Below are 16,249 nucleotides of genomic sequence, written 5' to 3'. Positions count from 1 at the left end.
GTGCACGTACCTCCGAAATCTCATCAAGCCCTTGTGCTTCCTTTTTATCTCGGGGTGGACCCAGAGTTAACAAGGCTCTTGAATCTTTAAAGAACAATCCCATGGTAGCTCTGGACGAAGATATGCCTAAGAATTTCACTCGTCAAGCTGGTGGGCCCTGGGTTTTTGCCAGGCAGGCTGGCCAATCTCAGAATGCCATGCGCTGTAGCGCCTTCTCCAAATTAGGCTGTGCTTCTTCGGGGAAGCCTGTTTTTACGGTGCCATCAACAGAATGAATCACGGAACACTTGCGCGGCTTGTGGGTGTTTGTTTATCTGTTTGTTTCTGCTGTCCCCCTGGGGAGCCCATATTTGGCTTCGTTAAATCCAAATTAAACCTAAGCAAAGAACAAGAAGTGGGGGTTCCTCACCCTGCTCTGCTAGATGCCAGGGCAGGATTTCCCTTCGGCGCAGACCTGCTGAACCCTGGGGTTTCTTATGCAGGAGTCTCTTGCCTGCATCCTATCCAAGAAGAAAGATCTGACGAGTTCATTTGTCTCTCCTCCTACCCAAGCACTTCTGCTCAAATCTTTCCTGCGTCCTAACGAAGCATCTGCCTCCAGCCCTACCATAGCCCAACTCACAAACCTGCAGTGCATTCAGAAGCAGTTATCTTGTGTTTTGAGGACACTGGGCAAGAGTTCTGGAAAATAATTTCCCTGGGGCTTGAACAGTATTAATAGTGAGGGAGGTGTTTAGGGATATGGGTCATGCTGTACCTGCATTAAACATGGGATCCCAAGTGGCAGAGACACCATATTTTCTTTAATACCTTTATTGTTTATTTTTGTGGTTATGATATATGGAGTCCTTTAAAGTCCTTTAAAGGAGTATGAAAACTACAGCTCTGTGACCAAATCCAGCCTGAGGTCTGTTTTTTAAACTGCTCACGAACTAAGAATGGTTTTTACATTTTATTTTATTTTATTTTTAAAGATTTTTTAATTTATTTTTTGGTAGAGAGAAACGAGAGAGGGAACACAAGCAGGGGGAGTGGGAGAGGGAGAAGCAGGCTTCCTGCGGAGCAGAGAGCCTGGAGCGGGGAGCCCAATGCAGGTTTCGATCCCAGGATCCCAGGATCCCAGGATCCCAGGATCATGACCTGAGCCGAAGGCAGACGCTTAACGACTGAGCCACCCAGGCGCCCCTGGTTTTTACAGTTTAAAAGATTGTTTTTTAAAAAAAGAGTATGTGATAGAAAGCACACATGGCCCACAAAATCGAAAATATTTACTATCTGGCTTTTTACAGAAAAAGTTTGCCAATTCCTGCTCTGAAACCCAGGGCCCAGGGTAGAGATTCCTTTTGCCCTAAGACAATAGTCTCCACTGTTTTTTTCCCACGTTACCTCCAAGGGTCCAACCCAGTGAGCCAAACCCAGAGCCCTATCTGTGGTAGTTGAGCTCCATCTGCTGGTCCAGTGTTTTTCACCAGTGCTGTAAGTAGGAGAAAGTTCTTGCCTCATTTCATTAATTGGATTGACTGGTTGAATTTGCCAAGCCAGCCTATTGGAATTTAAGGTAGATTCTCCTTGTTTAACTGAGTTGTATGTATCCACACACATCTCAAGGATTGAAACCACTGGTGGTCAACACACCAACTGTGTATCACTCTACGAGCCACCAGTGAAGGTGATGCAAATATAGGACCAATAGGAAGGTCGTTACTTACTGGGCTTTAAGTAATGGGGAAGTGAAAGTGAACAGTCGTTCTATTTTAAGGACATGGTGGTAGCAGAAAAAGTAAAAAACTGGGAAGAGGAGGCAAGTTCAGTTTTCAACACCTTAGACCAGTTCAAACTTCACCTTTCAGTACCTGGTAGTTTTTATGTACCTACTTATGTGTCCTTAGATATAAGTGAAATGAGTGACAGCAATGATATAAGGGACGAGAAGGAGGGATTTAAGATTATTTTGTTTTATAAGGTGCTCACCCTACCCATGAACTGGCATAGTGTTATTTGAAAGTGGACTTGGATTAGTTGTAAAAGTACATTGCAAACTCTAGGGCAACCACTCAAAAAAAGTGAAAAAGAAAGAAAGAAAGAAGTATAACTGATATGCTAAGAAAGGAGAAAAAAAATGAAATGCTCAATTAAAACCACAAAAAGAGTAGAAGACAAAAATAGGAACAAAGAACAAGGCCAACAAATAGAAAACGGTAATGAGTATGGTAGATATCAACCCAATTATATCAATAATCACTGTGAATGTCAATGGATTAAATGTACCAACTAAATGACAGAGACTGTCAGAGTGGTTACAAAATACATATGACCTAACTATATGTTGTCTGTAAGAAACTTACTTTAAATATGAAGACACATAGGGACACCTGAGTGGCTCAGTCAGTTAAGCATCTGCCTTCGGCTCAGGTCATGATCCCAGGGTCCTGGGATCGAGTCCAGCATTGGCTCCTTGCTCAGAGGGGAGCCTGTGTCTCCCTCTCCCTGCCTCTCTCCCTGCTTGTGCCCCCCCTCAAATAAATAAATATCTTTAAAATAATAAATATGAAGACACATAGAGATTGAAAGTAAATGGATGGAGAAAAATATACGATGTTAACACTAATCAAAATAAAGTAGGAGTTGCTCTATGACTTTCAGAAAGAGCAGACGTTAAAACAAGGAAAAGTTATCAGGGATAAAATGGAATGCATAACATCCAAACTAGAAGAGTAAGAAAGGAGGCTTTAAGTAAATTTAATCAGTCCAGTCGATCAGGGGTTGGCAAACTACAGTCCATGAACCAAATCTGGCCTGCTGCTTGTTTTTATATAGCTCACAGGTTAAGAATGGTTTTACACTTTAAATGGTTGAAAAAGAAGACTACTTTTTCATGATGTGTCAGAATTATATGAAATTCTAATTTCAGTGTCTACACATGAAATTTTATTGGAACACAGCGAGGCTCATTTGTTCACATCTTGTCTGAAAAAGTTTCAACAGAGCCCATATGGCCCATCAAGCCTAAAATATTCACTATGTGGCAGAAAAAAAATTTGCCATATCTTGCAATAGAAAGTGGGAACACAGAAAAATAAAGCCGCAAGAGGTTCAACACGCTATGGAGTGATGTCAGTTAACATCATCATCATCACTGTGACCAGTAAATACTTTTGAAGGCTATTTCCTGAAAACCTCCAAATGAAGTGAAAATGTCCAACAAGTAGTTGGAAATCCAGAGCCGGAGAGAGGAGCAAGAACAGGGCTCTCCTTGCCTCCATTGCTCTGGGGTTCGGGTTTGATCCTGCACTGCCTCTGTGTGTGCCACCTGGGGGGGCCCGGGTTAGAAGTGGGCTGCACAGCTGGGTTTGCCATGATGGCTGGAACTGGGCTGAGGCCCACAGTCCCTGCAAGCTTCAGGGCGTCTGAGCTGTACTTTCTCTCTTCAGTTGCAGGGCGCCATCATGGTCGCTTCCTGTGTCCAGATGCTAGTGGGATTCTCAGGCCTCATTGGGTTTCTCATGCGCTTCATTGGCCCCTTGACCATCGCTCCAACCATCTCCTTGGTGGCCTTGCCTCTCTTTGATTCTGCGGGCGATAACGCTGGGATCCACTGGGGGATTGCTGCCATGTAAGTGCTCTCTGGGAATGGAGTGTCAGCTCAGTTCTTTCTGGTGGAAGATTACCCAGTAGGAATAATGTGTTCTGGATATTGGCAAACTCTTGTGGTTTACAGATAGTTTCATAAACATTATGATACCTTAAAAAGTGGTGAAATTGCTACCATTAATTATTACTACTATTTATTACATTATTAGTCCTCAGAAACCGTAAGTTAATGACAGGCGGTATATAAGAATACTTAGTGTTCACAAAACATTGATACTGCGGGTCCTCTGCCTGCTAGGTTTTCACAGAGCCAATGTTTGTAAACCTCTGGTACCTGGGAAGGGTGCAAAGACATCGCTCCAGCTCTCAGTAATCTTATAGTGTAGGAGAGAGATGAGCCTCGGGTCCAAGGAGCTATGACACCAGGAGACAGTGATGAGCATCATAGAATGCTGTGCATGGTCCAGGGCAGGGGGTGATGACAGCCAATGGGGAGGATCAGGAAGGCTTTAGGGAAAAAAGAGGCCTCAGGCATTTCCACAGCGCTGTGAAGGGACTTGTGGTTGGCACTGGACATGCTCATTCACGCCGCGGTGAAGGTCTGACCACGAGGACGAGGACTTGCACAATGACCCGGGAGAGAAGACAGTCTCCGACTCGGGCCTCACTGGCTCCACCTGCTGAGATCTGTCCAGCTGCTGACCCGCCGGGAGTAACAGCCCCCCTTCCCGGTATTCCTCTCTAGTCACCAGCAGCTCTGAAAGGGACCAGCCCACCATCTCAGGGATGGGGCCTGCCTCCTTGGGGACGCTCCCAGTGTGGCCCGGCCACCCCGTCCCGGAGACGCGTGGTGGCTCAGCTTCCTGGACCCTTGCTCAGGACGAGCCCCAGCTTGCCAGGCTGGGCATGGCTTGTTTCTGTTTCAGGACCATCGTCCTCATCGTACTGTTTTCTCAGTACCTGAAAAACGTCGCCGTGCCCGTGCCGGTTTATGGAGGACAGAAGAAGTGTCACGTGTCTAAGTTCTACCTGTTTCAGGTCTTCCCGGTAAGAAGCACCCCTGCCCTCTTCCCTTCTTAGTGGACTTGCCCCCGGAGAGTGAAGGGCAGCCTCTCACACTCCCAGTAGGTTCCCAAAGCAAATGCTTCCCCGTGTGCAGGGTCTCTCCTCCCTGACCCCCACTCCTCCACTGTAGAAGGAGGCTGAGGGGAGCCCCGCCGGCCGTGGGAATGCTCCCTGGCTGTTGGTGTAATGCCGTCCCCATCGCTCTGCAAAGCTTCTCATCCCGGAGCAGAGAACCCTGCCCTAGGTCGCAGCTCTGGGCACCCGTGTGGGACATCCTTGTCACATGTTCCTGGGCCGTCCCCATAGCAAGGTTCACGGCTAATTATACAAAACTGAGGACCCAGTTGCTCAGATCAAGTTCTCGGTGGCTTGTGGGTAACCCGGATCCCTCGTGACAACACTGGTCCCTCGCTTTTCAGACATTCCTCTGCTGGATTTGCATCTTGGTGTTAGTTTGTGTGGCTGCCAACCACACAATACGTTTTCAGGTTTAATTTAACTGTGAGCTACATTTCACGTTGTAAAAAGATACTTCCACATATCACTGATCTCTCACCGCCCTGCAGGCTGGTGGTTCTACCATTCTGCGTGCACAAGAATCACTTGAGGACATTGCTAAAAATACACCTTGCTGGGGTTCTGCCACCAGGGATTAAATATCAGTAAAGCTTCAGGCTCTGTAGAGCACTGATTATCATTCTGTTGTACAGATGAGGAAACTGAGGCTCGGAGAGTTTGATCCAAGGTCATGTGACCAGCCAACAGTGGAAGGGGAGACAGACAGTAGTCCTTCGGACCCAGGCTGTGCCTATTCTGCTAGACCTTTCTGCCTCTATTTGACACAAGGTTTTCCGTGGTTTATATCCTACATTTCTTTAACGTGCTAATGATGACACAGATTGCGGTGGTCATTGCAAGGGCCAGCAGCCCAGCATCTCCTCACTTCAGAGAGCCTCCCCGACCTCCCTCCCTGGCCCAGCACCTCTGGAAGGTGTCGGCAGGGGCTGGGGCCCTGGGCTGGGTAGTGAAGGGGGCTCCCTCTGCAGGTGCTGCTGGCGCTTTGCATCTCGTGGCTTCTCTGCTTCGTGCTCACAGTCACCAACGCCCTTCCTACAGCCCCCACCGCCTATGGGCACCTGGCCCGCACTGACACCAAAGGCGATGTGCTGAGCCAGGCTCCTTGGTTTCGCTTCCCTTACCCAGGTAATGAGAAGATAGGGCTCCTTTCTGCCAGGGACACGTGTTTTCCAGGACTGTCCATGGGGTCAAGGGCACTGAATGGAGAGTTGAATAGAGCCAGGGGATAGATCTCCTCCAAAAGATCTGACAAGGAAGAGCAGGCCCTAGGGGGTCCATATGAGACCCCTAAAAGAAGGAGGAGACCCTTGGGTTGTCCTAAGAATCCTCTGGGGGTGTTAGACCAAAGGCTCCCACTCCTGGACCTTCTTCTCATCCCCTCCTCCATGATACTCAGAACCCATGGTCTGAGAGCGGGCAGATCAGAGAGGTCTCGACCTTCTAGCCAGACCTTTGGGAGTCTTCCTGGATTAGTTGGATTCTACCCAAGGGAGCCTTGGGCTGACTTAGAACATTTCTAAGTCAGATACTTAAAAAATATGAGGTCAAGGCCATCCCCTTAGCCCACTTCTGGTTGCCTTTCCCAGCACTTTTGGCTCAGGGGTATTAATAACCAGGTCCAGGGAGGGCTGGCCTGGCCCCGTGGACTGTGGAGCTCGTTCCTCCCTGAATAAGAATCTCTGCCTCCAAATGCTTCAAGATCTGCCCAGGAAGGGGCCCTGCTGTTGGCTGTTTTTGTGCACAGTGACCTCAAGGTCTGTGTGTCTGACTTGCCCTCGGGGAGGAACGGTTGGGCAGGAGTCCAAGCCAAAGCCTCTGGGCAGTTGTGGGGTTGGGAGATACACTGCCTGGTCTTTCAAGCCTTCCAAAGACCCCCTCCAGCAGAGAAGTTATTTTGGGCTCAGCAACCTGTTGTCTTCTGGATTAACGTTCCCTCTGCCTCGTTCTTGCAGGACAGTGGGGCCTCCCCACCATCAGCCTGGCTGGGGTCTTTGGGATCATTGCGGGGGTAATCTCCTCGATGGTGGAGTCAGTAGGCGATTATTATGCCTGTGCCCGGCTGGTGGGGGCCCCACCCCCTCCGAGGCACGCGGTCAACCGTGGCATCGGCATTGAGGGTCTTGGCTGTCTTCTGGCGGGGGCCTGGGGTACAGGGAACGGCACCACCTCCTACAGCGAGAACGTCGGGGCGCTGGGCATCACCAGGGTAAGTCTGCCGCCCGTGACCTTAGGCTGGGTGCCTGCATCTGTCATCCACCTGTTGCTGCAACAAATTATCACAAACGCAGTGCTTTCAAACAACTCGGATTTGTCATTCTCTTGATCCGGAGTTCAAAAGTCCAACACGGGTCTCAGGGAGCTAAAATAAAAATATTGGCGGGGCTGTGTTTTCGTTAGCTTTGATGCAGGTCTTTGTTTCTTGTTCCTTATGAGGATTATAAACACAACCAAAAAATTCATTTTGATGTGGTAAATCCTTACTGCATGTCTTGTCAGGGAGACATTTAAATAAATAAGCTCTTAGACTGGGAAGAACAATAAGCAAAGGCAGGATCTGCTACTTTATCACTGCTGCATTAGTGAATTCAGTAGTTGCCACTTTTTAAAGATACTTAAAAAATACTTTTAATTGTGGTTAAAGACGCATGACATAAAGACTGAAATCTGCACCCATCAAACAACTCCTTATTCTCCTTTATCCCCAGCACCTGTCAACTAGCATTCTAGTTGCTGTCTCTATGAATTTGATGACTCTAGGGACTTCATCCTACAGTATTTGTCTTTCGGTGACTGGCTTATCTCACTTAGCAGAATGTCCAGGACTGTCCACAGACAGTCCAGTAATATTCCACTCCATAGATATACACCGCATTTTGTTTATGCCTTGTGTCTGGATTTCATTGTAGCTCCTCTCTGTGGCCCTTACAGCCCTTTATGGTGGAGCCCTTGCCTTGCTCTTCATCCATCTCCTATGTGTCTCTCTGTCCCCCTGCGCTCCAGACACATGGATTTTCCTTCCCGCCTCCTCCCCCGTAGCTTTACTGAGATATACTTGATTATAATATAACATTGTGTAAGTTTAAGCTGTACAGTGTGTTTATTTGATACTCTTCCATTTTGCCATGTGATGACCATCATTACCTAACACTCCCATCACGTTACATAATTACCATTTCTTTTTTTTTTTTTTTTTTGTGGTGAGAACGTTTAGGATCTACTCTCTTAGCAACTTTCAAGTGTGTAATTCGGCTTTGTTAACTATAATCACAATATTGTACATTAGGTCCCCAGAACTTACTCATCTTCTAACTGGAAGTTTGTACTCTTTGACGAACATCTCCCCATTTTTTCCACCGTGAAGACCCTAGTAACCACCACTCTACCCTATTTCTGTGAATTTAGCTTTTTTATTTTTTTACTTATTTTATTTATTTTTTTTAAGAGAGAGAGAGAGAGAATGTGTGAGCAGGGGTGGGGAGGAGCAGAGAGAGAGGGAGAGAAAGAGAGAATCTTAAGCAGACTCCGTGTCCAGCATGGAGCCTGAGGTGGGACTCAATCTCACAACCCTGAGATCATGACCTGAGCTGAAATCAGAGTTGGACACAACCAACTGAGCCAGCCAGGCGCCCTGATTTTAGCTTTTTTAGACTCCACATATGAATGGTACCATACGATATTTGTCTTTCTCTGACATATTTCACTTAGCATAATGCCTTCAAAGTCTATCCATGTTGTTGCAAATGGAAAGATTTCATTTTTTATGGCTGAATAATATTCCTCTCTCTGTGTGTGTGTGTGTGTGTGTGTGTGTACACCACATTTCTTTCTCCACTCATCCATCATTTAGGTTGTTTCCATGTCTTGGCTGTTGTCAATCATGCTGCAATAAACATGGGTTGCAGATATTTTTTCCAGTTAAAGTTTTGGTTTCTTTGCATAAATACTCACAAGAGGAATTGATGGATCATATGGTAATTCTATTTTTAATTTTTTGAGGAAAAGCCATGCTGTTTTCCATAGTGGCTTTGCCAATTTATGTTCCCATCAACAACACACAAAGTTTCCCTCTTCTGCACATCTCTACCAACACTTGTTATTTTTTATCTTTTTTATAACTGAATCTAACAGATGTGAGGTGATATTTCATTGTGGTTTTTTTTTTTTTTAAAGATTTTATCTATTTATTTGACAGAGAAAGACACAGCTAGAGAGGGAACACAAGCAGGGGGAGTGGGAGAGGGAGAAGCAGGCTTCCTGCAGAGCAGGGAGCCCGATGCGGGGCTTGATCCTAGGACTCTGGGATCATGACCTGAGCCGAAGGCAGACGCTTAACGACTGAGCCACCCAGGCATCCCTCATTGTGGTTTTGATTTGCATTTCCCTGATGATGAGTGATGTTGAGTATCCTTTCGTGTGTCTGTTGGCCATCTGGATGTCTTCTTTGGAGAAACGTCTGTTCAGTTTCTCTGCCTATTTTTAAGTCATTGTTGTTGTTATCATTGAGTTGTATAAATTCTTTATACATTTTTTATATTAATCCCTGATCAGATAGATGGTTTACAAATATTTTATCCCATCCTGTAAGATGTCTTTTTATTTTGTCAATTGTTTCCTTTGCTGAGCAGAAGATTTTAGTTTGATGAAGTCCCATTTGTTTACTTTCGCTTTTGTTGTTTGTACTTTTGGTGTCATACCCCCCAAAATTGTGAAGACCAATTTCAAGGGGATTTCCCCCTCTGTTTTCTTCTAGGACTTTCATAGTTTCAGGTCTTACATTTAAGTCTTTAACTCATGCTGAGTTAAATTTTTTGAGTGGTGCAAGGTAGAGGTCCAATTTCATCCTTCTGTATGTGGTTCTCTGGGTTTCCCAACCCCATTTATTGACGTGACTATCCTTTCCCCCGTTGAATATGCTTGACTTCCTTGTCAAATATTAGTTGACTGTATATGCATGGGTTTATTTTGGGGCTCCGAATTCTGTTCTGTTGGTCTATGTAGACACATATTTATGCCAGGATCATACCGTTTTAATTACTACAGCTTTAGAGTATTGTTTGAAATCAGGAAGTGTGATGCTTCCAGTTCTATTCTTCTTTCTCAGGATTGCTTTAGCTATTCAGGGTCTTTTGTGTTTACAGACAAATTTTAGGATTTTTTTTCTATTTCTGTGAAAAATGCCATTGTGTTTTTGTTAGAGATTGCTTTGAATCTATAGATCGCTTTGGGTAGTATGGACATTTTAACAACATTAAACCTTATCCATGAACACAGGATATCTTTCCATTTGTTTGTGTCTTCTTCAATTTCTTTCATCAGTGTCTTATAGTTTTTAGTGTACAGATCTTTACCCCCTTGGTTAAATTCATTCTTAAGTATTTTATCATTTTTGATGCTATTGTGACTGGATTGTTTTCTTTATTTTTCAGATATTTTGTTGTTAGCTTATAGAAATGCAACTGGTATGTTGATTTTTCTATTCTGTGACTTTACTGGTTCATTGATTGGGGCTGATTGGTTCTTGGTTGAGTCTTTAGGATTTTCTCTATATAAGATCATATCGTCTCAGCTGTCATTTTGGCTTTCACTGTCTTGAGGTATGTTCCTTCTATACCCAATTTATTGAGAGTTTTTATCATGAAAAGATGTTGTATTTTGTCTAATGCCTTTTCTGCATGATTTTACAGTTTTTATCTTTCATTTTGTTTATGTGGTGTATCACATTTATTGTTTGTGCATGTTGAAACATCCTTGCATTCCAGGGATAAATCCCACTTGGTCACAGCATATGATCCTTTTAATGGGCTGTTGAATTTGGTTTCCTAATATTTTTTTAAGAGATTTTATTTATTTGAGAGAGAGAGAAAGAGAGCACATGCACAGAGAGGGAGAAGCAGGCTCCCCACTGAGCAAGGAGGCCAACACAGGGCTCAATCCCAGGACCCTGAGATCATGACCCAAGCCAAAGGCAGATGCTTAACCAACTGAGCCACCCAGGCACCCCTGGTTTCCTAATATTTTATTGAGACTTTTAACCTCTATATTCATTAGGGATATTGGCCTGTAGTTTCTTAGAATATCGTTGTCTGGCTTTGGTATCAAGGTAATGCTGGCCTTGTAAAATGAGTTTGTGAAGTAAGTATTATTCATTCCATTTGGTAAATTTGGAGGCTATTTGGAGAGGTTAAGTAATGTGCCCAAAGTCACACAGCTAGTTAGAGGCAGAGCTGGGGTGGGCTATCACATGCCCATTTTTAAGCACTGGGCCACTGCCTTCCGAGAGAGACCTTTTGCCTCACTGGAAAGGCTTCTTAGGGGAGGAGCACTTGAGTCAGGACTTTAAGGCAGGGATAGAGCAGTGAGTGACGAGATGAGGCCAGACCAGGACACAAGGTCACACCCTCATCCTTTCCAACCCCATGTGCAAGTAAGGGGGCCATTTTGGGGTCATGTTGTATGGCTCTGACAAGTCCCCTGGAGTGTTGTTTGTAGAGCAAGGCAGAGACCTGCTGAGCATCTCATCCCTCAATCCCCTGAGCCCCGCAGGTGGGGAGCAGGATGGTGATGGTTGCTGCTGGCTGCTTGCTGCTCCTGATGGGCGTATTTGGGAAGATTGGGGCTGCCTTTGCCACCATCCCAACCCCTGTGATCGGAGGCATGTTCCTGGTGATGTTTGGGGTCATCACCGCCGTGGGGATCTCCAATCTGCAGGTGAGGCAAGGTGCTCCTAGAAGAGCAGCCAGGGAATCTCTTGAAAGGAGCCCAAGGGGATTGCGATGGGGGGAATAGGGCTGGGGCTGAGTGGAGGAGAAGGAATCATTGGTCCCAGAAACCACAATGGCTTCCAAATGGAAGACAGAAGTAGCCAGAAGCATCCAAACTTCTGAAAAACAGAAACTGCATCAGTTTGAATTGGGTCGTTCAGACCACTCAACTCCCAGGGCCAAGTGGGAATCGGGGCCTGGCTTGCCCACTGAGTGTGTTGCTCGGAGTCCAGCCTCGGTACCCCCCACCCCTGGTGGCAGTGGGAGGGGAGGGGGCACTTGGAGGGGAGTTAGATTGCTATGCAGAACAGGTGCTGATGACTCTGGGCTTCCATGGTGGCCTCTCTCCTGCAGTATGTGGACATGAACTCATCCAGGAACCTCTTTATCTTTGGCTTCTCCATCTACTGTGGGCTCGCCATTCCCAGCTGGGTGAACAAGAACTCTGAGACGCTCCAGACAGGTGATTCTCTGTCTTCTAAACTGTGACCACTCCAGGGGCAGGGCCAGTGGGGACCTTGGTCCCTGGGAATCCCTGTTACTTTTGTCTTCACTCTAGGGATTCTCCAACTGGACCAGGTCATCCAGGTGCTGCTGACCACGGGCATGTTTGTTGGTGGATTTCTGGGCTTTTTCCTGGACAACACCATCCCTGGTAGGGCTCGCCTTCACTCTGTAGGCTGGTGGTGTGGGTAGATAGGCAGCATTTGGGCCACCCACATGGCTTCTCTGACCCTTATTACCATGTCAGGCTGACCACAGCATATCCTGAGCAGGCCCTGCCTCTGGGTGGGACATACAGGCCCGTATTAGCTTTCTAGGGCTGCCATAACAAAACACCCCGGACCGGTTTAAAAAGCCAAAGTGTATTTCCTCACAGTCTGGAGGCTAGAAGACTGAGATCAAGGTGCTGGCAGAGTTGGTTTCTCCCGAGGCCTCTCTCCTTGGCTTGCAGATGGCCGCCTTCTTGCTGTGACCTCACGTGGCCTTTCCTCTGGGTGGGTGCATCTCTGGTGTCTCTCTGTGTGTCCTAGGCTCTTCCTATAAGGACACTAGTCAGATTAGATTAGGGCCCACCCTAAAGACCTCATCTTTAATGGAATCACCTCTTTAAAGGTCCTATCTCCAAATATATTCACATTCTGAAGTAGGGGGGTTAAGGCTTCAACCTATGATTTTTGAGGGGACACAATTCAGCTAAACAGGGCCCTAAGGTGAGAAACACACTAGAAACAAAAACAGCTAAGAGCCCAAAGTCTGGTTGGTGAGAGAGAGAATACATGTATTCTTTCTTTCTTTCTTTCTTTTTTTGTAAAGATTTTATTTATTTATTTTGAGAGAGAGAGATGTTGAGAGAGAGAGAGCACATGAGAGGGGGGAGGGTCAGAGGGAGAAGCAGACTCCCCACTGAGCAGGGAGCCCGATGCGGGACTCGATCCAGGGACTCCAGGATCATGACCTGAGCTGAAGGCAGTCGCTTAACCAACTGAGCCACCCAGGTGCCCTCTTCCTTCCTTCCTTCCTTCCTTCCTTCCTTCCTTTCTTTTTCTTTCTTTCTTTCTTTCTTTCTTTCTTTCTTTCTTTCTTTCTTTCTTTCTTCCTTCCTTCCTTCCTTCCTTCCTTCCTTCCTTCCTTCCTTTCTCTCTCTCTCTCTCCCTCCCTCCCTTCTTTCTTTCTCTCTCTCTTTCTTTCTTTTTCTTTCTTTCTTCCTTCCTTCCTTCCTTTTTTTTCTCTCTCTCTCCCTCCCTCCCTCCCTTCTTTCTCTCCCTCCCTCCCTTCTTTCTTTCTCTCTCTCTTTTTCTTTTTTCTTTCTTTCTTTCTTTCTTTCTTTCTTTCTTTCTTTCTTTCTTCCTTCCTTCCTTCCTTCCTTCCTTTCTCTCTCCCTCCCTCCCTCCCTTTCTTTCTCTCTCTTTTTCTTTCTTTCTTCCTTCCTTCCTTTTTTTCTTTCTCTCTCCCTCCCTCCCTCCTTTCTCTCCCTCCCTCCCTTCTTTCTCTCTCTTTTTCTTTTTTCTTTCTTTCTTTCTTTCTTTCTTTCTCTCTTCCTCTTTCTCTCTTTCTTTTCTTTCTTTCCATAAAAACCCATTGAACACTTGCTGTGTTCCAGGTGCTATGTACTGAGAATACAAAGAGCAGAAAGACATGCCTTCCACCTTCCAGAAACCCACAGGCTAACAGGGGAGAAAGACAAGAGAACAGACAATGAGAATAGAGGGTAATACATGTGGTGAGGAGCAAACCGAGTCCCTGGGTGCTGAGGATGTCGCAGTGAGGAGTGCAGGGCCGCCCTCATGGATGGCTTTCAATGCTCCCTTCTTGAACCTCCCACGGCCTCTTGAGAGGACCTTTAGGATAGCACCTGCTTCGTGGTACTCTATTTTCCACATTTGTTCTCTCCACGTTTAAAGTGCATCTGCATTCTAGAAACAAAGCGCGGGAAGACCCGCCCCTTGAAGATGAGGGAAGGATGGTGTTCAGAGAAGATTGTACCGTCCAGCAGTGGGAGCTCAGGGAATGCCCTGGAGCGCCCTGAGCTGTGACTCCGAATGGGCAGAGAAGGAGGAGGTGCTGTTGGCAGGTGGAGGGCACGGAGAGGAGACCCCACGAGTGCCTGCCGGGGGCGCCAGAGGCTCCCCCAGCCCGGCGGGTGCTCTGGTCAGTGCCCAGCGCTGACTGCTTGCTGTCTCCCATTAGGAAGCCTGGAGGAGAGAGGCCTCCTGGTGTGGAATCAAATCCAAGAGGAGTCTGAGGAGACGACGAAGGCATTGGAGGTGTACCGCCTCCCCTGCGGGATTGGCACCAAGTTCTGCACGTCCCCTTGCACCCAGTACCTCCCGTTCTGGCCCAGGCTGGAAGCTGGGAAAAGTGAGCGGGGAATGAGCCTGTTTGCCTGCCTCTTCCAGGATCCCTCAGGAGAGCGCCCGAAGGGTGCCACGGAAACCAAGTTATGAGAAGAACTGTCCTCACGCCTGCCCCAAGGTGCTCTTCAGCCCCCTCCGCCCACCCCGTGAGCTCATCTCCCCCTGCGAGGATGGGTGGGCACCCTGCAGCGGTGGCAGCCAAATTAGTATTCGATTAAGACCATGACGAAGGTGCTCTGACACAGTGACTTAAACACCACAGCCTTCCACTGCGCTCCAGTGAAAACCAGTCTCCTATCTCCAGCGTAAGCCAGTGTAACCCAGTGTCCGCACAGAGACTCTCTCAGTCCACATGTTCTTGGCCATAATTTGATGCGTTGGAAGAGGCCTGGGGTGCGGCCGGGGACGGAGACGGGGCTGTTTGCTGAAAGGCGAGCCCCTCTTGTCCTCCCCTCCGTGCACCTGCCCCTGAGGGCTGGCTCTTCGGCAGAGGTGAGGAGCACCCTCTGTTCCTCCAGCGCCCGCTCTGAGCTCCTGGTGCTCCAGCCCACGGCCGGCTCGGGCTGTTGGTGATGGATTGTTCTTTAATCGCACGTTCTGGGAATCAAGTGCACGGACTCTGGCTTAGGCTTTGGCTTGCTCACATAGGCTGCCAAGGGATTGGAACCCACTCCACCTAATGGCCTCCTTGTTTCCTTATTTTAATAGGCCACAAGACCGCCGCACGAACTCCTGCCTGAGTTTCCAGCTGGCTGGTCTGCCCTGCAAATTTCAGATTGGCAGTCTCCACCATTAATACTTAAATCTATACCCACACCAGTACCCATATGCACACCTATCCTCTTGGGTCTGTTTCTCTGACGGATACAGTACTGGCTAATACGGGAAGATATCATCAGTCAAGACACAGGAAGATACCTGACCGATGTAGGAAGAGGCCTAGGTCGGGAGAACGGGAGGGCAAGCCCCGTCGGAGGGGATTTTAAAGCAATACATCCATCCTGGGCTGCACCATATCCAGTGAGCAGAGGGGAGCAGAGGGCCGTTGGGGCTGAGTGGAGGCGGGGAGGCTCCTAGCACGTGGCCGTGGGGAGAAAGAACAGCATTCCCCTGAGGTCCACGCTGACCAGGGCCCCACTGGCCCATAATGCTCCAGGAATGAGGACTGAACGGGAGTGCGTGGGGGCTGGCTAGAGCCGGCACTCGTTCCTTGAGGACCTGCTGGGTGCGGGCACCTCTGTAAGACTTTCTCCTGTCCCACATGCTGGCCTGTTCTTGACCGGGGGGCCTGGCTGGGGGTGGTCGTGAGCACTGAGTGCCTGGGCGCTGGGGCCGTGCGCGCTCCCCTTTCCTTCCTTCCCCGCACACGTGTGGGCACCCCCGAGGATAAAGGCCCGGCCTGCCCCTCCTCTGGGTTGTTTATGAAAAGCTACGGTCCTTGCATATCCGCCGTGGGAGTCCCTGGGGGTGGGCTGGTGACAGGACGTGAGGCGAGGTGTGAGCCCTGGGGCTGAGGGCAGGCCGGACTGTGCTTGGGTCCTAACACCTAACCTGCACGGTTTCTTCCCGGAGATGGAACAGCCGAAGGATTTGGGAGGCCTTCCGGGGAGGGGGGGCCACTGTAATGATGGTGGGAAACTGTAAAAGGCCAGGGAACCCGTTCTCTGCACACCCGGTGGGTTAGTCAGGGTTCTCCAGAGAAAGAGTCACTAGGATGTAGGACGTGTGGGCACGCGAGCACACACACACACACACACACACACACTATATCCGTGTGCGTACGTACACACACATACACAGGGAGAGAGAGATGTTACGGAATGGGCTTGCGTGGTTGTGGAAGCTGGAATGTCCGCAGTGGGCAGGGTGGGCTGACAGGCTGGGGAGCGCTGCTGT

The 16,249-nt window shown here is 48.0% G+C and overlaps 1 protein-coding gene across 7 annotated transcripts in view; it reads left to right on the top strand.

The window, feature by feature from the left end:
- Nucleotides 1–15,762, top strand: part of LOC118541073 (solute carrier family 23 member 1-like) — a 48,328-nt gene extending 32,566 nt beyond the window's left edge. For 4 of the 7 annotated variants that reach the window (XM_078059593.1, XM_036100534.2, XM_036100510.2 and 1 more), the window contains 8 exons: nucleotides 3,432–3,613; nucleotides 4,518–4,638; nucleotides 5,703–5,859; nucleotides 6,687–6,940; nucleotides 11,278–11,442; nucleotides 11,850–11,958; nucleotides 12,055–12,150; nucleotides 14,187–15,762. In XM_078059593.1, the coding sequence (XP_077915719.1) occupies nucleotides 3,432–3,613; nucleotides 4,518–4,638; nucleotides 5,703–5,859; nucleotides 6,687–6,940; nucleotides 11,278–11,442; nucleotides 11,850–11,958; nucleotides 12,055–12,150; nucleotides 14,187–14,443 (1,341 nt within the window). In that variant the 3' untranslated portion in view covers nucleotides 14,444–15,762. Of the gene's footprint in view, nucleotides 1–3,431; nucleotides 3,614–4,517; nucleotides 4,639–5,702; nucleotides 5,860–6,686; nucleotides 6,941–11,277; nucleotides 11,443–11,849; nucleotides 11,959–12,054; nucleotides 12,151–12,375; nucleotides 12,494–14,186 lie in introns of all 7 variants that reach the window. The other 3 variants (XR_004919949.2, XR_013442887.1, XM_036100525.2) reach the window with 3 other exon arrangements.
- Nucleotides 15,763–16,249: the final 487 nt, after the last annotated feature.

This window comes from Halichoerus grypus, chromosome 12 (assembly GCF_964656455.1).
Source record: "Halichoerus grypus chromosome 12, mHalGry1.hap1.1, whole genome shotgun sequence".
Taxonomy (NCBI): domain Eukaryota; kingdom Metazoa; phylum Chordata; class Mammalia; order Carnivora; family Phocidae; genus Halichoerus; species Halichoerus grypus.
Note: the sequence above shows the minus strand (reverse complement) of the source record. Positions and strands in the feature narration are given on the sequence as shown.